This window comes from Coptis chinensis, chromosome 4 (assembly GCF_015680905.1).
Source record: "Coptis chinensis isolate HL-2020 chromosome 4, ASM1568090v1, whole genome shotgun sequence".
Taxonomy (NCBI): Eukaryota; Viridiplantae; Streptophyta; class Magnoliopsida; order Ranunculales; family Ranunculaceae; genus Coptis; species Coptis chinensis.
This window is the reverse complement of record NC_141459.1, coordinates 8,765,024-8,788,370: the sequence shown is the minus strand read 5'-3', so window position 1 is coordinate 8,788,370 and position 23,347 is coordinate 8,765,024. Positions and strand designations below refer to the sequence as shown.

At 40.8% G+C, this 23,347-nt stretch overlaps 1 protein-coding gene and 1 pseudogene across 1 annotated transcript; both read right to left on the bottom strand.

The window, feature by feature from the left end:
- Positions 1-752: 752 nt before the first annotated feature.
- On the bottom strand, positions 753-1,226 carry LOC147501691 (receptor kinase-like protein Xa21). The gene has a single exon (XM_086604372.1). The coding sequence runs from the start codon at positions 1,224-1,226 to the stop codon at positions 753-755; it is 474 nt and encodes a 157-aa protein (XP_086460498.1).
- Positions 1,227-14,141: 12,915 nt separating this feature from the next.
- Positions 14,142-14,683, bottom strand: LOC147501690 (putative LRR receptor-like serine/threonine-protein kinase At3g47570 pseudogene; annotated as a pseudogene).
- Positions 14,684-23,347: the final 8,664 nt, after the last annotated feature.

The window sequence follows — 23,347 nt, the reverse complement described above, 5'->3', positions numbered from 1 at the left end:
CTTTATGGCTCCGAACAGAAAGTTTTAAGTAGTCTGTATATGTATGTTGTAAGAAGTGACATAACATGTAAGTATGACAGTTATGGTGTCATATCTACTCGTAAGTTGTACCCAATATATAAGGGACTATTTTGAGAGTGAATAGATAAGAAAGAGTCTTATTAGAGTAGAAATCCATCTCCTTGTCTCTACCATTAACCCAACAAGACTTTGCACAATCCCATATCTTCGAGAATTCTATCATACTGCACATTCAAACTATGGAAATCACTAGACCGTATCGAAAGGCATGAGTAATCCCTTCAACGGAATCAACAAATGGGCATGCAATGCAAAGTCATATGTAGGATACAATTTATATTTCTCCCCAATACTATGGTGAGGAACCATATTACAACGGTAATACATCGGATCTCGAAGTGCCTTATTTGGGTCCGACATATCCAACTTACTTACCACGAAGACAATAGTTACAACCACTGCAATCAGAGCCTGCAATCATTTCTTTCCATAATTTCATATTTTCCTCAAAGCTACGATTCCTACATTTTGATTCAATGCCCTCCATCCTTTCTTTCTACATTTCGTCCCTTGGTGTATCATCAACATAAGCCTTCCCTTTTCGTATCAACTATTTGTGGGATATATTTCCCGAGATATTAGACTTGATACCAGATACAATTGAAGACAAAAAGATATATGAGGCAATTGCACTTAATTTCAAAATAACAGCCAAAGAAAAAGATGTGATTTTACCTTTCAATTAAACCGTCCATGGAGTCAGTTACATTCTCCGTGAACCTAGTACCAAGAAATGTGTCTCTGCTAGCTTGTAATTCTTTACTGACATCTTTGATATCCATTCTCTCTGACGGTGATTCAACAGAACATGCAACCCCAATTCTGACTAATGTAGTCAAGCACTCTAGTAGTTTTGCTCTTCTGTGATTGCCAGTTTTCATGCTATTATAAGTATCTCCTAGAGTGTCATCTTCTTCAGATAGAAGTATTGGATCTATGATCTTTATAAGTTGATCTTGCAAACCATTGCTAGCATAGTTATGGAGGCATAAACCATCTTTAAACATCTCGTCGGTTGGTCTCCTTCCTGTGGACATCTCCAACACCAGAATTCCGTAACTGTACACATCACCTTGTATGGATGCATCAGCTCCCATGCCATATTCTGCAACATATACATCAATCACTAGTTTCCATAAAACCATTTAAATGTAAAAAAAAAATATTAAGAGCCATTGGCAAGCAAAAAGAAATGAAATAGAAAAAAAAAATATAATATCATAATGCTTTACATCCATTATACTACAGAGGAATTGAAAAGGTCCTCACAATCGTCAGTTAAGATGTTGATAGAAGTAAACAAACTAGCTTAATTGCCACTACAACCACATTTCTTTCATCAACCTTGATCTTTTCAATTCTAACTCAACTAACATGGACAAAAAAGAAGTTATATTAAGTTGATAGTTTTTATTCAGTCTAACAGCTTTTCATTTGCACTAACAATTCATTTTTCCTCTTTAAAGATATCTAATTAACTATGTTATAAGCTCTGGAGCTGAAAACATCCAACTATCCAAGGCCCTCATGTACCTATATATATCAGCTGGTGTAACTGAGTTGTTAATGGTGTCTAAGTTAACATGGGGGAAAATAGGCAAATAAAAGTATTTAAGTGTCACTAAAATATGGTGGCACATAAATATTATAACTAATTGATAAATGTAAAATGAATAGTCTACCTACGAAATGAACGATGAATTCACAACGTAAGTAAACTAAACTTATACTTTTACGTGCTTGAGTTATCAAAGATTTCTACTCTCAATCCTATGAGATATAGTGGAGTAGATAAGTTCGTTCCACTCCTAGTGCTCTAGCATGGATGTTTTCTAATCTAACTAGTCGTTTTTAAGTCTATGAGAGTTTTACGAAGGGAATTATACTACGATGCAACTACCCACAAGATGCAACTAGTCGATTATCTAAATAATTATGGAATGCTACGTTGATTCTATGATAAGGAGTTAGAGGGGGATTGATTCCACCATAACTCAACTTAATCCACTAACGACGAATCATCGTAATCCGAATTGAACTGCTTCGCAGAACAATTGGTTATTCCTAATCCCTAATTATACATGGCATTTCTACCAATTCATAACTAGCATGTGAACAATTAAACCCATTCTCATGGTGAACTAATCATTTCTAGAGTGGAATAGAAAATACGACGATTCTAACGAAATCGGAATCAAGCTTTCATCAAGGCTTCACAACCCCCTCTAATGGAGGTTTAGCCTTGAATCATTCATAATCATTTCCATTTATATTAAAACTAAACATAATATAAAGCATTGAAATTTATTTAATTAAACAATAATGAAATCTAATTTAATGACTAAATTGAACTAAGGACATGAATTGAAATTAGATCTAGAATTGGAATTGGCAAAATCGAAATTGATAAAGAATACTACTTTATTGATCTAATCAAATGAAGAACAAGATTCAAGGTTTAATCTAATGAAATGAATTAGATATTAAAACTATACTTAATCAAAAACAATTAAATAAAACTAGATCTAGAAGCTATTTTAATGGCTACTTTCTATTCTAAGCTAACTATTATTTTCTAACTACTCTATCTACCATTAATGAAGAGCTAAGCTTTTGTTCTTATACATTCAGATCCAAAATTCGTGCATGGGCTTGGAGCCAGGGTTTGGTCCAGAGAATCAGGCCCAAAACCCAATTCTTTCAGTCCAAAAAGGCCTCTTCAGCTACAGTTGACTTCCACAGACTTTTCGTCCACTTCTGCTCCTCTGATTGGGTCAAGGCTTGGACCATTACAAAGCTCTTTCCGAGCCGGTCGTTTTGACATAAGGTATGCCCAATTCCGAGGTCCGAGTCCAAAGATACAGCTTGAGGAAGTTCTCACGACTTTTGCTCTCAGATCTCGCTAAAGTGGTACATTTACGCACATAATGGACTTTGAAGCTGAAATGCATAAAAACGCGTAATCAGTGTTAACTCTTACTTATTATTCACATAATTGGTCTAACAGTATGATTATTAAGGGGTTAAAACTACAGTTTTTGGGCTCTTATCAAACCACCCAAAACAAACATTTTGCTTGTCCTCAGCAAAGATGAGAAATTAGAATAAGTGACCAAAAGTGGAGTTCTAACTACTCTCGTTTCGCTGAGTGCGATTGCATTGTCCATATGCAACAAGGCCTTAAACCACTAGGAATTCCCTAGTGGACGAGTTATAGCCTCGTGAGAGTTTTTCCGGTGAAGGTACTCACAAACTTCATCTATACTACAACGACTAAGAAAATAAAACTATTGTTTCCTTATTCATGCTCAACTATCTATACATCTCTCTAGCAATTACATAAGAATAACCAGTCAAAACCCTAAGTTAATATATGCATAATAATCAATCATCTACAATACACATATATACAATGAGTAGTACTATCAAATGTTTAGCAGGTTTGTTTCTGAGAACTCGGAATAGCGTCCTTAAGTAGGTTCTCACAATAATAGTCAAGAAACAACACTCTGATTTTTCACTCAAGTTTCGTTACTCCAGTGTACAGTGGGCACACTTTACCTTACAATCTCCATGACAACAAGGAAGTCGGGGTCAATCAAACACATCTGCCACTTACTATCACACTAACTTTATTCCTAATTGAGCTAGAGGTCTTTATTAGGTGTTACGGGGGATTAGGAGATGGTTTAAGAAGGAAGGAAATGGATATTCAAAAGGACAAGTCCGAGATAATAGAGTCTTCAGATATTATGTAACTTAGAGAAAACCTTGTTATTTTCTTTTGCTTCTACACTTTGTTTCCATCCTTAGCCGTATTTTTTTTTTTTTTTTCCTTGGCTTTTGACTCCTTTTTATTCTATTTTTTGGAGTTTTTATTTTATTTCTATTTTTCTTTTCTTTGGATGGAAACTTCTTTTCTTTATTTTCTGAAGCAAGTAACAATTTTTGTTTACACAGGTTTTTCTCTTCTTCTTTCTTCACTCATTCTATTCTCAGACTTATTCTAAATTGGGTAGGTTGATTTATTTTTTTTTTTTTTTTTTTTTTTTTTTGTAACAGGGTAAAGGAATTGTGGTGTATGGAAGGCTAAAAGAAAAGGCTCGTGAGTGGTGACTAGCGGAAAATAATTCATAGGTTTGAATTTCGGCTATATCGATCCAAAGAGCGGCCTAAATTCTCACTTAGGATATGGTTTAGTGATCAAGCAAGTGGACGTGTGATTTCTCTATCCAGATTTTACTTCTCCCTTGTGTCATTTCTCAAATGTTTAGCTCATATAAGGCTTTAGGCTATATTCTCCACAGGATTTGTAGAATAAGTACTCTAGCCTAGATTTGAAACTTCTTTGCTAACAATCATAGATACTCATGTAATATATTTATAGATAGATGCAAAGATTATTACCTACATTATTAACCTAAGTTTCTAACAATTATTCTGATGCAACAACTATGTGAGACTTCTAGATTGTTAAGAGCATGGAGAAAGATACAATACCAATATTCCTAAGTGTATAGCATGACTTATTTATTTATATTTTTAAATTTTTGAAATTTTAACTAGAAAACAAATGCATATTATGTCTATCTATATAATAATAGCGGATGTCTTAATTACCGTGTTTCTATGCCCCCAAACAAGAAGCATGCTTTGTCCTCAAAGCATTGTAAATAAAGAGGGTAGGAAAAATACCATTGAAGCGTGAAATTGAAACATCTGCAAAACAATGTTAGAGCGTACTAATATAGGAAATAAAAGCGATGCAACTCTATAAGAGTTCTACCCATTATGGGGTTAACGAGTTAAATTGCTTGGGACATAAGCGGATTACTAACCGAACTTAAACTTACCTCCACTCCGTTGTTATTCGTCATCTTCGTCATCCTCTACTTCTATAAAGAAGAGGTTCCTTCAGCGATCTGCCATCTATGATAATTTGCCGGGCTGCGCCATTTATCATCTATGATTGCTAACCTATTAAGTGCCACTTGGTCCGATGGGGTGTAGAGCAACCTGGTGAGGTTGTATCCGCCACCCATGCCAAGTCATTTACGCGGAAAGATCGAATAATACTATTGGTGGGTCGCACCGCGGTCTACCTTAATCCAATCCGTGAAACGTGTACAAAAAGCAGGAAAGAAACATAGCATAATCATTGAAATTAGAAGCGGGCATAAGAAGGTACTTATGCCTCATGGTATGGGCTCGTGCTAAACTAGACATCAAAGTTTCGGGAAGGTCATAGAATCGGCGTCCATTGGCTAAAGCAAGGAAAACTCACTGCGCAAGTGGCGTCATTTCACGTAAGAAAAACGCCATTCCCCAAAATGTTGAGCATAATCCAAAACATAACCGGTTCCTATGTTCATGGACAAGCTACCAAGAACAGCGTTATAGTCCCCTTGGTCCTCAATCGGAAAATGCCACGCCCCATAAGCCTCGTGCAAAGACTCATAAGTGTAGACATGCATATTATCGACCCTAATAGCACCATGGGTCTTGTATCTCAGCGGGCATAGCAAGTCCAAGAACAAATGCTAGCAAGAACACGGTAATCTCCATTGGTTCATCGTCAATGTTGATGGAGAACACTTGTTCTCCGTCCGGTCTCTCAAAGAAAATGCGGTTATTATAAAAATAAGATGCAAGTCTTTGGAGAATAAAGTTCACCCGGTCTTACCATAAGAGGTTCCAGCCAACATATGTGATCACCTCATGAAACCAAGCACCGTAAGTAGTGCTTTGGAACAAATCTTCGAAAAGACTGTTCGGTATCAATATTGGAGATGTCATCTCAAAATTACGCTTTGGAATAGCTGCGAATGATCCGGATACTACGCAAAAAACTGGAAAATTTACGGTCCGAGAGAAGTCGGCGCTGGTATCTTTGTATTTTGATTTCCGATAACTTAGCGGTCGCTTTTGACTTGACGGGGCGCTCGACCAAATTTTTTCTCGACAGAATTGGCAGAGAAGCGCTTCAACTAGAAGCTGAGGCGCCCGAAGTTGCGATTTTGTGAAAATGGAGGCGAAGCGTGGGAATCGCGGGTGTGAAGGGTGAGTGATGGATTTTAGGTGTAGTGTGAGTTGTGAGGATAGATTGTATCAAGTTTATATAGGTTTAAAGTTGCTAGAATGGATCGGAAAGTTGCCAAAACTAATTCACGGCGGTTCAGGAAATCTAAATTTTCCAAACTCGAAAGCGGAAACAACTCATCTCACGGATTCTAATTCAAACCGGTATCTCTTATTTGGATTTTATGATTTGAATGTACTTATTTAATCTAGATTTCATCCTACAATGATTCTCAATCATAGATATGCCTAAACTCCATATTTTCACCTTACTCCACAGTAAATTCTAACACTAGGGTTTTTTATAAAAAATACAGCTTGACATAATCAAACCACCCCCAAACAAGTTGGGAAGGTGGGGTCAATATGAAACAAGCACACAAACTGAAAATAACCCCTTATATTAAAATTTTCATTTGGAGGTCCTTTCACTTACAAAATTCACATTACTGAAATAAAAGTTACATTACAATAAAGACAACAAAAGTAAATAAAACAACAACTTATAAAACACAAATAACCGGGACTATCACTCCTCATCCTCTCTAAACACCGCCATCATTTTGGTGGCGAGGGCCTGAACTTCAGTGGTGGCTCGGGCTCCGAAGGTCCAGCAGCGAGCCGTCCTTCGTCGGACGGCGGCGCTCATGTCTCGTATTTGTGTCCTCGGAGGCGAGTCAATGCGAGGTGGGAAGCGTGCTAGCATATCCACTCTGGCTGGCTGGGCTTCTATCCGACCCTACTTTTGCTCCCATCTCTCATCCTCCCCTCGGGTGCGGATCTCGAAGTTGTGGTGAATGGTCGCTTGTCGAGTCCGAGGTCCGCGAGAGAGTGTTGAGTGAACGCATGCCCCTATGTAGCATAGTCATGCGCTCAGCATCAGACCAACACCTCTGGAAGGCATCCGTATCAAAGCAGGTGCCATCCTCCTCATCCTCCTCCGAATCATCCTGCTGTCCCCCAGCCTCCTCTTCATTTCTATCCTCTCAACCAGACTTGTTGGACACACTCCCTATAGATACGCGGGTTCTTGTGCAGGGTAATGTAAATCCTCTCAGAAGTCGGAGTTGCCTTCATCTTCAGCATGATCTTAGTAATAAGCACAGGGAGAGGTGCCAAAGACCTTCCAGCCCCCCGATCATGCTTTCGGCAAAACTCCGGGATACGAAATCGTACTTCCGCTCTGGAGTACCCATAACTGCGATGGAGGCGGTCGGACCGATGTCGCGACCTTGACCTTCCCTAGGACATTCCGACCCAATCCATCGGGCAGTAGCCGGTGGTTGGTCCTCGTGGATGCTGGGCGCCACAATGGGAGTTTGGATTGTAACTCCCATTGATGGCGATGAACGCCCATCAACGGCTCTACCCGTCAAAGCTGGGGCTCGTAGAAGTGGCCTCGGATGGATTCTAGGCGGAATGCCTAGAATCTCAATAACGATCCAGTAGTCAACTCCCTTCTCTTCTTCTTACCATCACAAAAATCCTACTCTCCTCCAACTCCCGGTGTTGTAGAACCGTCGGACCAAGTCTTCGTGGTAGAAGTCTTCGATCGAAGTACCACTGACTACTCGGTCTCTACTAGCCATTTTCGTCACCGTAAAGCGGGCGAAATGGTGCGGATGAAACACCTTGCTCGGTATGATTCGGCGTTGAGCCATTTAGAGTTTGATTACGGTTTGGGGTTTGTAGAGGGTGTGGTAGTTGTGGTTTAACTTCGACCGACCCTAAAGAAAAGTGGTGGTGGTGGTGGTGGTGGTGGCGTATAACAACAAATTTTGAAATTTTGGTCGCGTTTTTGTTGGGTTAAATTGGTGGAGTTTGTTTTGATTGGTGTTTGAAGTCGATTTGGGGTTGGGATTTGATTTTTTGGCGTGGGTTTATGGTATTTCTTTTTAATTTTGATTTTTCTAGGTTTGGAGGTTGTTAATGGCGGTGGAAGATGGAAAAGATGAACTGTTGCGTGAGAATGTAAGCGCTGAGGCCTTCTCCATGGGGCTGGTGGGATGAAGTTGGACTGAAGCCCAAAATCGAAATTTTCGATTTTTTTCGATTTTTTTCGCGAATTTCAAATCAAAATTCCCGCCGTTACATGTCCGATTTTTTGAATGAGATATGGAAATGATCAGGAGAGAATTTCCTATCCAATGATCCATAAAACACTCTATTCCGACTTCGGATGACATACGTGATAGTGGAAAACGCCTCGAAATGCGTGCGTGGCGTAAGTTATCTTGAACGAATGAAATCTAAATTAATAGATTATGTCAATCCGAATCGTAATACAATAAAACGGCCTAAAGCAACTCTAATGGGACATAAAACATTTTAGTATGGAAACACGAACACCCCACCCCCAAACAAATTTTTACAACGAAGCTTCAAAATTTGTTTTTAAGAAATGGTCTTTTAAAGTCGATTCGAGACTTCCTAGATTACTATGTTTATTTTATTTTTTTTTTTTTATTTTAGTTTTAGAAGGAAAAACAATAAGCAATAATGACATAATTCACACCATAGAGAAACATGACTCAAAAATCCGAGAAAACATGCAAGAGTGGAAGCGTGAACTATGTGAACCGTGGACTTAGGATCCGTACTTCTGCCACACACTCCATAGGGAGGGCCGGTTACCTTAATGGTGCACTCACCAATATATTGGAATGAAAGGAAATGCACCAACACAGAAATTTGAGTGGATTTATAGTGGGATACTAAAGACTTTATCTAAAACATATGTATGAACATGCGGTTGATCATATATCAACAACCGAAATAGTTGTGGATCATTCCATAAATAAATATCACAGAAAACATATCCAAACACAATGAAGCACCAAGATTTCCTCGACACGACCTAGTAGAATCCAAACGAAGTCGGATAACCCTATTGTGTAACCTATCATGCACCTTCTTTTTCATTTTGAATGCGTGGGTGTTTTAGTAAATAAGTGTGGAAAAGTGAATGGTTGTGGAGGGATATATGTGGATATGGATAAGTTTTTAGAAAGACAGACTGCGCACAATGAGGATGTGGTTTTAGCGAACTTCATTCATTCATTAGGTGTGTAGGGAAATGTCTCCTCAATTCAAAAAATGAAGGTGTCAAATAGTTTGTCCTTACAAGTATCCGTTTGCTAGGAGGATTTAAAAAATTATGAAACACGGGGAGAAACAAAAGGATCGAGTGCAAACTTCGAGATTCCTTTGAAAAAGGGTGGAAGGAGGGAATCGAGGTGGATGTTGTGCAAGTTAGTTCTTGATAGGGTGAAATTTCACCTACTTTCGAAAAAACTCATCAAATTCCTCATCTAGATTGGTCATATCCACATTACTATGGTAGTCCTCTACATCTTTGAGAAAGTCATCTATCCGGTCCTCATCAATAATATGTGTATCGACTAGTGTAGGAATGGAAATATTGAGTCGACTTTCCAAAGGAAAGAATTTTGGGCATATGACTATCGGGAGCGTGTTGTTGAAATAATCTCGAAGCAAAGCTCTCGATCATGCTAACCTGTCCATCCATAGATGAATCGGGATAACTGTGTCCTTGTTTTAAAACATTGACTTCAATGACAAGATGGCCAAAAGACATGGACATTGAACCATCACGGCAATTAATGGCGCATTGGCGGTTGCGAGGAAAGGGCGCCCTAAAATAATCGGACGAGTCGTTAGCGACTTACGTATCGAGGACTACAAAATCAGCCGCGATAGTAGAAATCGAACTTTTACGGCACATTTTTTCGACTACACCCTTAGGGTACTTAATAGACCGATCAGCTAATTGCAAGCGTCATTTTAGTGGGTTGCATTTTGTCTAGACCTATTTGTCTATACAAATAAAATGGGAGTAAGTTAACACTAGCCCCCCGTGTCTAATAACGCAGTTGGTCGATATAGGAATCTCCTAAGGTGCATTATGCGATGGGGCGACCGTGGTCCTTGTACTTAACAATTCCATTATGTTCGGATAAGGTTGGGAATTGTTACGTTAAAAAGGCGTCTTTTGGTATATTTGTCTTCGCCCTAGTAGTACACAATTCCTTAAGAAACTTAGCATGATGTGGTAGCTTTTAATAATAGCCGAGGAAGGGAAGGTTTATAGTTAGATTCTTGAAAACGTCCCTAATCTCCTCGTAATTTGTATCCCTAGTTAACACGGCTAATTTTTTTGTGGAAGCGGTGGTTTCGTCTATATTTAGCTATGGTATCATTTGGATGTTTAACCCGTGGCTTTACGTTTCTTAGGTTGTGTTGTAACCGGGTACCTCTACCGTGGTAGGCTCTTGATTTCTATGTCGGTATCTAGTAAAGTAGTAGGTGTAGGGACTCTTGGTGGGGTAACTATAGGCATAGTTACTTTGTTATCAACCACTCTGCGAGCGGAGAGTGGTGATGGCATTTATCTCACCTACATTTTCATATTCATTACTAGTATTATCGGTGACCTCAAAGGCTGTGTTTGTTGTTTTAGGATTAGGTATTGCGTTACACGGAAACACACCTTTGGGTTGGGCTTTATCTTGAGCCAATTGTTGGGTTAAATTATTTTGGATTGTAGAAGCCGTTGGTTGGATTGAGCCATGGTTTGGAAAAGTTTTTGGCTCACTTGTATAAAGGTGTCAAGACGATCCGGTATTGTGTGGGTGTAGTGGTCACGGGTGGTGGATGGAACTATTTCCGTGAATTATTTATTGGTGGATTTTGATAGTTATTATTTTACGGAACGATACCTCTATTAGCATTATAATTATTATAATTACCTTGACCTTGTGCTTGACCTTGTCGAGGTTGCACTTGGTTGTTATAATTATTAAAATTACCGACCACTCGCCCTTGTCGTAGTGGGGCTTGGTTAAAGCTTTGCGAGGGCCTAACATATTGATTATTGTACCCTTGAGGTGTGGCGTTTTGTTTATTCCGCCAACCGAAGTTGGGATTTTGTCTCCAAGGGCGTTAGGTTCACTATTAATGGAACAAGCCTGTTCATAGGCTATAGGGCCGATGGGAATCGGGATGCTCGGGACTCAACAGAAACTACATGGATTTGAATTTACATTCATGACGGGGATTGGCTTTTGTTGTACGAAATGGCATCTACCTTTTAGTGAGGGATTCAATTAGAGTTTTAAGCTCGAGGATCTGATTTAACCTCAAACATCTTGGTAGTCTTAAGCGTGGAAGAAGAACTAGCGGGGCCGGGGATATCATCACTACCCCGGTTGTTATTTCGCTTAGTTTGATCCTCTAAAAAATTTATAAGCCTCACGAGGCTCCTTTACTTAAGAAACTACCCCATTCATTATGTCTAGGACTTCTTTATGGTGATGTTGAAGTCCTTTTGAAAAACGCGAACTAACGTGTCTTTTGCTAAGTTATGGTGTGGACACTCTATAAGCGGATCGGTGAAAGCGATTCCAAGCCTCGAAAATGATTCATGAGGATTTTGTCGAAAAAGAAATGAATCTTGGAAAGCATCTCATCCGTCTTTGGGGGGTGGGTAAAAATGTTCCATAAACAATTTGAACAAGTTTAGCCCACGAGTCCTGAGAATTAGGCTTGGGCGGTTAACCAAGCCGCCTTATCGGCTAAGGTGAAAGGGAATACCCTTAATTTAATTTGTTCAACCAACCGTAGGATGGTGGAATGTTTGTAAGGACTTGTTCAATCCGCATGTATCTTTGGTAAGGTTTTTCATGGTCTAAACCATGAAAAAGCGGGTAACAAATTAAAAATATTTGGAGGAGGATTAAAAATCCCGGTGGGTCCGCTAGAACGATGCAAGATTTGGGGCTATCATTTCCAAGGCTTTGTAGAAGTCCGAGAGAGGAGTCTCTCTTTCTTCCCCCATTATCTCGGGGGTGGTGTGTGTGGAATAGTAGCTAGAGGTGTAGTGTGTGGTATACTAGATAGACTTGATTGTTGATGTTATTTGTGTATTTACGTTCGGTGTTTTGTTGGCCGGACCTTAATCTCATGCAAGGCTAAGTCGAGCTTAACTAAACATGCAACACTCCAAACAATTACGATGTACTAGTATAAACCTCTAACAGAGATCGCGAGGTGTGGAAGAAAGGAATACGACAAGTCCTTGCTTTGCTTATGAATAGCGTCTTGGTGTGCAGCGTGTTGGTGTATATAAGAGAATAGAAACTGAAAAACTTGACAACTTGAAGTTGAAACAAAACCGTGGAAATCCGTAAATTTCAGGTAAAGGCGTATCTATCTATCTTGAAGCTGGCCTTCGAGTAAATTCGAAATTCCGGTAACTTAGCTGGTCGGCGCTCTCTTTGTAGCGTTGGCCTTCGAGTAAATTCGAAAATTCCATTAACTTAGCTGGTCGCTCTTAACAAGCGCTGGCCTTCGATTCGATTGTATTTCCAGCGGAATTTTTCCAAAACTAAAAGCGGCAAACCACAGTATGAATCAAACAAGGGTGGGTGGGTGAAATGGGACTTAAAATTACTAATTCTATTATGAAAACAATACTAAAGTGCAACTAAGATATAAATGGCCATTTGATATTGTAAATGAATAGTCTACCTACTTAAATGAGCGATGAATTCACAACGTAAAGTAAACTAAACTTATACTTTTACGTGCTTGAGTTATCAAAGATTTCTACTCTCAATCCTATGAGATATAGTGGAGTAGATAAGTTCGTTCCACTCCTAGTGCTCTAGCATGGATGTTTTCTAATCTAACTAGTCGTTTTTAAGTCTATGAGAGTTTTCTGAAGGGAATTATACTACGATGCAACTACCCACAAGATGCAACTAGTCGATTATCTAAATAATTATGGAATGCTACGTTGATTCTATGATAAGGAGTTAGAGGGGGATTGATTCCACCATAACTCAACTTAATCCACTAACGACGAATAATTCGTAATCCGAATGAATCGCTAACGAAACAATTGGTTATTCCTAATCCCTAATTATACATGGCATTTCTACCAATTCATAACTAGCATGTGAACAATTAAACCCATTCTCATGGTGAACTAATCATTTCTAGAGTGGAATAGAAAATCGACGATTCTAACGATAATCGAATCAAGCTTTCATCAAGGCTTCACAACCCCTCTAATGGAGGTTTAGCCTTGAATCATTCAGAATCATTTCCATTTATATTAAAACTAAACATAATATAAAGCATTGAAATTTATTTAATTAAACAATAATGAAATCTAATTTAATGACTAAATTGAACTAAGGACATGAATTGAAATTAGATCTAGAATTGGAATTGGCAAAATCGAAATTGATAAAGAATACTACTTTATTGATCTAATCAAATGAAGAACAAGATTCAAGGTTTAATCTAATGAAATGAATTAGATATTAAAACTATACTTAATCAAAAACAATTAAATAAAACTAGATCTAGAAGCTATTTTAATGGCTACTTTCTATTCTAAGCTAACTATTATTTTCTAACTACTCTATCTACCATTAATGAAGAGCTAAGCTTTTGTTCTTATACATTCAGATCCAAAATTCGTGCATGGGCTTGGAGCCGGGGTTTGGGCGAGGAGAATGGGGCCCAAAACCCAATTCTTTCAAATCAAAAGGCCTCTTCAGCTGCAGTTGACTTCCACAGACTTTTCGTCCACTTCTGCTCCTCTGATTGGGTCAAGGCTTGGACCATTACAAAGCTCTTTCCGAGCCGGTCGTTTTGACATAAGGTATGCCCAATTCGAGTGGTCCGAGTCCAAAGATACGGCTTCGGAAGTTCACTGACTTTTGCTCCTCAGATCTCGCTAAAGTGGTACATTTATGCACATAATGGACTTTGAAGCCTGAAATGCATAAAAACGCGTAATCAGTGTTAACTCTTACTTATTATTCACATAATTGGTCTAACAGTATGATTATTAAGGGGTTAAAACTACAGTTTTGGGCTCTTATCACTAATGCAGTATACCAGATATATATTGATTTTCATGCATTTATGAATTGGAAAAAGGACTGAAATCAACTTATGTCAATCTTTAAATTCCTACCTGGAACGGCATAGCCAATAGATCCCTTTACCCCTATTGAGGTACTTTGATTGTCATGCAAGTTTTCTATTGATCCCGAAAGAAGCTTTGCTAAACCAAAATCACCAACATGGCATGGGCTACCATATCATTATCAAGAAGCACATTGCTTTGCTTTAGATCACGATGAATAACCAATGCGTGGCACTCGTGATGAAGATAGCTAAGCGCAAAAGCAACATCAATGGTGACATTTAGTCTTTGAAGTAGGTTCAAATTCGATTCTTCATCTTGTTCACTGATCTCTTGATGCAACCACTTCTCTAGACTTCCATTTGGCATGAACTCAAAGACTAGTGCTTTGAATTCATTTCCTTCATAATCCATACTAGAGCAAGAAGTTAGAATCTTAACAAGATTTCGATGGCGGATACTACGTAACAATTCACATTCTGCCGTGAAACTCTTTGAAGCTCCTTTCAATTGAAGTTTGAAGACCTTAACAGCAATAATGGTTTCATATTGGTTGAGCATTCCCTTATACACATTGCCAAAACACCTGAACCAACAAAATTAGTCGGAGAAAATCCACCGGCCGCTTGAGAAAGATCTTCATAAGACACCTTAACATGTTGCTCACTAAATGATGGCAAAGAAGTCGTTTTAAGTTTACTTTTTCTTCTCAAGTAAAATATTAGAGAACATGATGCCAAAATAATGAACACGGCCACACTGATCATAATTGCTATTTTGGATTGATCGGACCTTCCTTGATTTTCTTCATCTTGCTTTCCAGATTTGTTAACTCGGCATGGTGGCAATTGCAGTTCATGTATACCCCCACAAAGATCGGAATTTCCAACAACTTTAAAGATTCCGTTCACTGGTACCTCACCTTCAAATTTATTGAAGGATAGATTCAACTGCTGGAGATACCGAAGGTCCTCCCAATATTTTAGAATTTGACCTGACAAGTTGTTCCTTGATAGATCTAACTCTTGGAGATTCTTTAAAGAACTCAAAGATTGAGGAATTGTCCCATCAAACAAATTTTCGTCCAAGGAAAGGACTTCCAAACTCAAACACTCACCAAAAGTACTAGGCAATAAACCAGATATATAACTTATTTCCATACGCTTCCAGTGTAAAAATATTTTTTAGTTTTCCTACTAATAAAGGTAATGTAAAGGGGCGTTACGGTATTTCCTTTACATACAAGGGGAGAGATGGAGAACGGATTAGAATATGGTTAAGACCGAGTTCATCGAGGAGTGAACTGCCTACGTATCTTCTCTGGATTCTGGGGGGAGAGAAGAATCAGGTCTGGCGTAGTTCATATGGAGAGTATTTATAGGCGATCCAAGTGAATCCTCACCCACCACGTATAAAGAACACCACAAATGTAGGGTCAAGATTGTGGAGGCATGTGAGAACTGTGTTTATAGGTCTGCTGTAATAATGGGGATTAGTAGGCTGGCTTAGTAGCTTACGGCAGTGGTCAGTAGCGGACGGCAGTGATTTGCGTACGTGTAGATTCCTTCATGATTGCTTCTAGAAGATAAGATGAGTCACACTATAGATCGGTCTGTATAATGATACGACCTGTTCTGGAGTGATCTCATAGCGTGTTAGTGTGAGCTGGTGACATAGATCGGTGAGGTGTATCAGAGATCGGTGCGGTATTTCCACCATGCTGAGCACGTGCCTGATATTCCTGAAGGAGAATATCACTCCCTTACACAGCCCCTTCTCAGTAGGTCGCGCCGCTCATTGAAGCGAGTTGTTGAGAAAACACATTAGCGCGTGTGGAGCATGGCGGAAGAGAGAAGCTGGTGGAAGTGGAAATATCCAGCAAACTGTGGGGATCGTTCCGTGCTACCTGGTGATCTGATGGGCAAAATATCTGACACGTGGACAACACGTGAGCGGATCTGAAGCGGTTGCAGAGAAAACATGCCGCCCCATTTTTCGGGATTTGAAAAGACAAGACAGCTTGTTGGGAGCCGTGTGCGGCTAGGGCTAGGGTGCCATCATAACACCTTGGGAACTGGAGGGGCGGTTATACAAAACTACGCTGGCTCTCTGAAACACCATTTTGTTGCTTCGCTTTGCAGAAAAACTCACTACACCCAGTTTTTCCATGTTAGTTTTCTGCCATTGTTAATCTTCTACTCTTTGCTATATTCTTGCTCTTAGATATTAAGTTGTTAGGTCTTTCGTTTAGTTGCTTGTGGCTAAAATTGTGAGAAACAAGAGAGAAATGTCTGACTCAGACGACACGCGATCTAATGAAGTTCGCAAAGTTTCTCTTTGTTGGGATGACATGGAGGAAGAGAAGGAAGAGTCGGTGTGTGGGGTGAGCGAGGGTGGTGATGAAGATGATGAAGTTGAGGAGGCTGAGAGTGGGGAAGATGAGGCCCGATCTGCGTCTGTGGTTGCTGAAGCGAGTACTTCAGGTCGCGGTGAGAGGTTGTCTTCTAGTGGGCTGCCTCCTAGGGCTGTAGATAGACACGCTTTGAGGGCGTTCCCCTATTTGAGGGAAACATATGGGATAACCGTAAGTGATCTGGAGATCCATGAGCCCGACCCGAAATGCTCGGGTCTATAGTGATAGGTATACCCCACCGAACTATGGGGTTATAATCTGTGAGGGGCAGCTGAGGGCGTACATGACGATACCATTTTTGTGAGTTCTTGAACCGCTATGCCAAAGCACCTATTCAGCTTATGGGTAACACGTGGCGATTGTTCAAGGTGTTTGACCTGTTGAACACCAGCAGTGAATACCGAATAGAGGTCGCTGATATTATTGAGCATTTCTCATTAAAGCGATCTCGGGCACTTAACTTTAGCTTGCAAACTCGAGCTAAAGCTGTCGAGCGTTCTGGATGGTGTGAGTAACGAGTCTTGGGATAAAAAACCGTTGCTGCTTGTTGGAAACTACTGTGCGAGGTGGTTCAGTGTGGAAAATAAAATATGCGACTTTACTAGTGGGTACCAGTACACTATCTGAGAATTTTGATCTTGCGTTGGTTGATTTTGTACTGATAATACTATCTCGTTGTCTGTGCAGATATTGCCCTAGAAAAGGAGACAAGCCGGTAGGTGATTGAGAAGTTTGCTAGATTAAGGCAAGCTGAGAAACAAGCGAAGCTTCCAAAAGTTGCGCATTTCTTTAAGGAACGGGGAGGACCCGCGATTAGAGAGAAGAGGGAAGTGCAAAAGAAAAGGGCGAGAGGTAAGGTGAGTGGGAAAGCATCGAGGAAGTCTGTGATGGAAAAGTGTAAGAGTGATTTGGTGACGAGGGAAGATAAGAACCGAGGTCGTGCTGGGGTGAAGCGACCCGCTGGAGGTGCTAGTGCGTCTGGGTCTAGAGTTGGGAAGGGTCAGGAGGACGCTCCATTCGACTTGGATGACATCCTCTTTGAAATCCCTGAGCGAAGTTGCTTGCCAACGAGGAAGGGTAGCGATCCAGAGTCTCGACCTGCCAAGGTCGTGAGGGTAGTTGAGACCGCGCTGGGGGGTGGTGCTGGAGTTGGTGGTGAAGGGCGAACCGGGGGGAGGGCGGCTCGTAGCTCGAGGGTGAGGCCGATGCCCGACTTCAGCGTGCTGGGTGAGGAGACCACGGAGGTCGCTCCGATCAAGGTCGCTGGGAATACCTCCGGAAAGATGAAGGGGAAGGCTGTTATGAAGGAGACTGGCAAAGGTCACTCTAGTGGTGGGAAAGACAAGCTGGAGCGCAATCTGATGTATGTGGATGACGTGTCTGGTAAAAAATGCTATGTGAAGAGGTCAGACTGTAGCTACAAATCCGCACCTATCGCTGCTTGTTTTCTGGAGGGAATGACGCTGGACGGTGATAGGAAGGACTTGGATTTGAAGGAGCTGGAGTCGAATCTGAGGGGGATGGATAAAGCGTTGTGCATGGTGAGTAGCTCTTGTGCTATGAATTGTCTGCTTTATGTTATTGCTTGATTCTAACGTGATATACTGTGCGAGCTGTCGCAGCTAATTGTTGGGTACCATAAATTGAAGACGGCTGCCAGATCACTGAGCTAGAAAAGACTGAGGTCGAGTCGCTGAGGGACGAGCTCACGACTCTTCGAGCAGTGGAGCAGTTTGAGAAAAAAGAGCTAGATGCGTTAAAGACGGAATTGACAATGCTAACTGATAAAAACATTTAATTGTACTTTTTTGGTTTTATTCTTAAGTCCGAGGTTCGAAGACCAAAGTCCAAAGTTGTTTAGTCGTCCGTTTTAGTCAAGTTACCTTACTCACGTGGGTTTGGTAGGATAGGTCGAGTAAGAGATCGTCCAAACCTTAGGGCTCGAAAAAGGTTCACAACTGGAATTACAACTTTTGGTGAGTAGGATTTTAGGTTTTTTAGTTGGTTTTAATTAAATTAACGGTAATGCAAATAATGTAACTTACTACGGTGATTTTGATGTATGTAAACAAAGATAGAGAAATAGGAAGAGAGTTAATCATACTCATGCAAGAATTATCTTTCAACAGTTTATATTACCACATCACTACATCTCTAATTCGTCTCGTGTTCGGAGACGACGTCAAGTATTGATCCCTAGCGCATTCCCACATCTCTGAGCCGCATCGCACTAGCATAAGGAGTTGAACTAATATTTTATCTCTGGAATATCATTTCAGCTCCTGGCTCGATTCTGCATCAGCTAGACAAATTGGAGAGCTGTCTGACACCATAGAGTCGCGCGCGAGACATTTTTTGGGTCGCGCATGAGACTGTTCTAGAGCATCAGCACTCCAAATTTGTACAGTCTCAGTCATTTTGGGACCGGATGTCTAATCTATGCCTAATTCCTAAGCAGTGATTCTAGAATATTAAAGAGTCAATCCCGATTCTTACACGAGTAGCATAACCCCCCCCCCTGAGGGGGGGGATTAGCTCATGGTCATTAAGGGTATACATTACTTAATGTATATTTACTTAAACTAGAATATACATTTCTAGTTTAAGTATATTTATTTCATTCTAGTTTAAGTCATTTATTTACTTAATGTATACATTTACTTGCTGTATACATTAAGTAAATAAATGCAGGACAGGAATTAAACTAGAAAAGAAATGACTTTTATTAAGGGTAAAATGACTTACATTATTTAAGCTGCTGGAATGAAAATGACGGAATGTAACTGTTTAAATAAAACTAACTAACTGCTGATGCTAGAGCATGGAAATGCTGAAGACTGAATAATGAAGACCCAACTTCATATATATAGGTTGGATGGCTGGAGAAAGATTAATTGGTTTTGTCCTGTAGTAAATTTAGACGTTCAAAACTTTGAAAATCAATTAAGTTTTGTCTTTACTTATTTGTCTTGTCTTTTACCTTATTAAAGTTTCGTCTTTTAGCCAATTTCAATTCAAACCACCTGGTTTGAATTGGTATGTGTCTTCCATATTGTGAGATGGCACCAAATTAAAACCATCACTTGCCACCTGCCTATGCTAACTCGTCATGCCTTTTGGGCCCGCAGAGTGGGTCCTCTTAGTGTGTCCAATGGCGGTGCTGATCTTGGCATTTTTACAACTTTCTGTCTTTGTGTAGAGTTCATCACCCGGGTCACTATGGCAGTTTCACTAGCCAACGTCGGCATCCAGATTTATCAGATGTAAGCTTCAAAAGTTTGATGCTTCTTTATATGTGGACCCGTTCTGCACTGGTTTTGTTATTTTGGAAACTTCGGCTCTAGTCAGGCTTTGTTGGGCTTCACTGGGGTTGAGTGGGAAACTTCAAATATTCAAGTATTCCCGTACTTCGATGCATGTTTTATCATTATATTCATTTTGAATGCGGAAACCTGCAAAAGTACGAAAATATAATTATTACATGATTATTAAACACATAATCGACCAAAATGCTATGTCTCTCGGGGTTTAATATTACAGTTTTGGGTACTTATCACTAACACTGGAGAAGACGTCAGCTGTCAATGAGTCGGTCGGGCTGAGGCATGAAGTGGATGACCTGAAGAATAAGGTAGCGACAGCGAATGCTTATGCTGAAAGGTGTAAAACTACCGCACTGTAGGCGAAAAATGCCTATCTTACTATCCATGCTGAGATAGAGGAGCTGGAGAAAAAATATTATGATCTGCTAGAGGAACAGGAACGTGGGTCTCTGGGCGATCATAGGGGCGAGCCGCTCGAAGATGCGAGTATTGTTCCTGAAGTTGTGCTTCATTCGTCTATTAATGCGGTGATTAAACAGCCTCCAGTTTTGCACGAACTGGATATGACCGTGACTAATGCAGCTATAGCGACCTCTGGTGACCCGAGCTCGTCGCAAGTTTTGGATGTTCTTTTCAGTGAAAGCTTTGACCACATTGTTTAAAGATGGTCTTTTAAATTTGTGTTTGTATGTGGCCTTTGGCCTGAAACAATAGAACTAGTTTCCTGGGGTAACCTGGGCAGTTCGTCTTTCTTTATGTTTGTGATAACAATGAAATACTTGGCTTCCTTGAATGTATTGGGAAGTTCAAGTAGTGATGACTGATGACTAATCTGGGCTGGATTTCCTGAGTAGACTCAGCAGCTCGATTAGTTGGCGAACTGAGACTTTACTTTAGTCGTCAGTTCGCTCATTTGCTTGTATAGGAAGCGTGCTACTAACTTTGTTCAATTATTTTTGCGTGTTATATGTCTGATTGTATTTTGTGAACGTGTGGCTGTTGTTGCGACTTGTTGTGAGAGTGATGTAGTTTAAACGACCTGTGAAGTTGTTGTCCTATCTTTCTTGTCATTCGGCTTAAGCGTTGTGGGTTGCACATATTTTGAGGACGTATGGAGCGTTCTATAAGCTGTAGTTTCTTGAGCTACAGTGCGTGCTTGGCATGTGTATGAATATGAGCAGTTGGGAGATATGAAATGATGGCTGCCAGGTGGCCTGCCGTTTGGCGTCTTGATGCCATTATGACTTGCCTTGGGAAGAGACGTTACTTGGGCATAAATAGAACTATTTCGAGAATCTGCAGAGTATTTGCTCGTCTCTTTCCTCAAGTTGTTCTGCTCTCTTAGACAGTGTTGGTTTTCTTTCCTCCACTGATCATCTCAGGTACGTGTTTTTGTTGCTTGGTTCTTTGTTTGTTCTAGTAAACTTTGTTTGCGTAGTGGCTCGCTGATGCTTGGATGTGTTTGTAGATTTGAAAATGGCTAGACGTAGTGACAAAAGTGCTGGTGGTAGTGAGGGGGCGAGGGAAACTTCTCCCCTCGTGATGGAGGAGATGGCACTCCGACCTCATCCTCTTGGGAACCACGGTAAGCGTAAAGCTGATGATTCTGACTCCAGGAAAGGCAAACGTGCGAAGGTGGAGGGAGGTGGGCGACCTGGGGGGGTCGTGTTCAGGTCCTCGAGTCGTGGAGGGGCTTAATTTAACCGGGCGAGATCACCATCTTCGCGTCACGGTAGCTCGTTGCCGCGTCTTGGTGATGTGGGGCGCGACTTCTTCTACATTGGGAAAATAGGGAAGAAACGCATGGTGAAGCGTTCTGATTGTAGTTTCCATTCAGCCTCTATAGCGAGTTGTCTTGTGGAGGGGATAGTGCTAGACGGGGATAAAGACGAGCTGGAGAGTGAAAGTATGGAGACCACCCTGAAGACCACCGACGCGGCTTGTTGTTTGGTGAGTTTTCTAGTTGTATCTTTTATTGTGAAATGAATGAGGATTGTTAATAGTAATGTTCTCTGTGCAGTTTCTGGCGGGGTACGATAGGTTGAAGTGAATTGTTCAGCGATTCGGTAGCAGTGATGGTAGCGTGGCTAAGTTGGCAAGGATGCGTGCTGCTTGGGAGGTCGATAAGAAGAAGCTAACGTCCCTGAGGAACAAACATCAGGACACACTAAAGGAGAAGACTGTTCTGGTTAAGGCAATGAGGGATCTACAAAAATAGCTGGCGTCCGTGACTGAGTATGCCAAGCAATGTCAAATGGTGGCTCATAAGACGCAAAAAGAGTATGATTGAACTTGTGAAGATCACTCTGTGTTGGCGGATTTGTACGTGGAGCTACTGGAGAAGCAAGACTAGGAAGCTGAAGAAACCGCCGCCCTTGTTGTTGCCGGTGATGCGAGTCATCTCCCTTCTACCAGTGTCGTTCCTAAAGACAAGCATGTTGTTTTTATGCAAGACAATGATTTTTTAGACCTCTCTCTGTAAGTGTTAGTGCAAGTTTTTGGATATGTCTGTGGTTTCTCCTCTCTGTAAAAAAATGAAACAATAGAGCTGGTTTCTCAGGCTTGCCTGAGCAATTTGTTTTTTGGTCTAGAATCTTTAATGAGCTGGTTTCCATGAGAGTGGCAGCTCGATGTTTTATCGTACTTGTAAGTACTCCCGATCTGGATTTCCTGGGTAAACCCAGCAGATCGGTGAATGTGCGAACTGGTTTTCTGGCCGTGGGTCGGCAGTTCGATTGATGAATATGTATGGAATGCATGCTTTTGTTCATGCTTGATTTCTTGTAGCTAGTGTTTCATTTATGATGCTTGTTGTCTATAGTGGCGATGGAGCCTGAGATTTAGTTTAAGAAAGTGTTGTGCTTGTTAAGTATTGCTCAAGAGAGCGATCTCACTGAGTTGATCCTAGAATTATAGGTCCTCAACTAGTGAGAATTGGAGAGGCTATGGAGCATGTAAGCTCAAGAGAGTGTGCTGCTCGCAGAGAGTGTGTTAGCTTATGAAAACGTATGGCTTAATGAGAGCGTATTTAGATTATGAGGGCGTACTGCTCACTGAGAACATTCTGCTCGTGGAGAGCTTATCTAGCCTCTGAAAGCGTAATGCTCTCTGAGAGCGTTCTGCTTGCGGAGAGTGTATCTAGCCTCTGAAGGCGTAATGCTCACTGAGAGCATTTGCTCGCGGAGAGCGTATCTAGCCTCGGAAGGCGTAATGCTCATTGAGAGCGTTCTGCTGCGGAGAGCATATCTAGCCTCTGAAGGCGTATGTAGCCCTAGAAGACGTACTGCTCACTGAGAGCGTTCTCACGGAGTTAATCCTAGAAGTATATAGGTCCTCAACTTAGTGAGATTTGGAGAGGCTAAGAGCACAGAAGCTCATGAGGCCGCTTTCGCCGAAAAGGCGTATTTAGCCTCACGAGGCGCATCGCTCGAGAGCATATGTAGTCCCCGGAAGGCGCATCGCTTCATCGAGGCGTTCTCACGGAGTTGA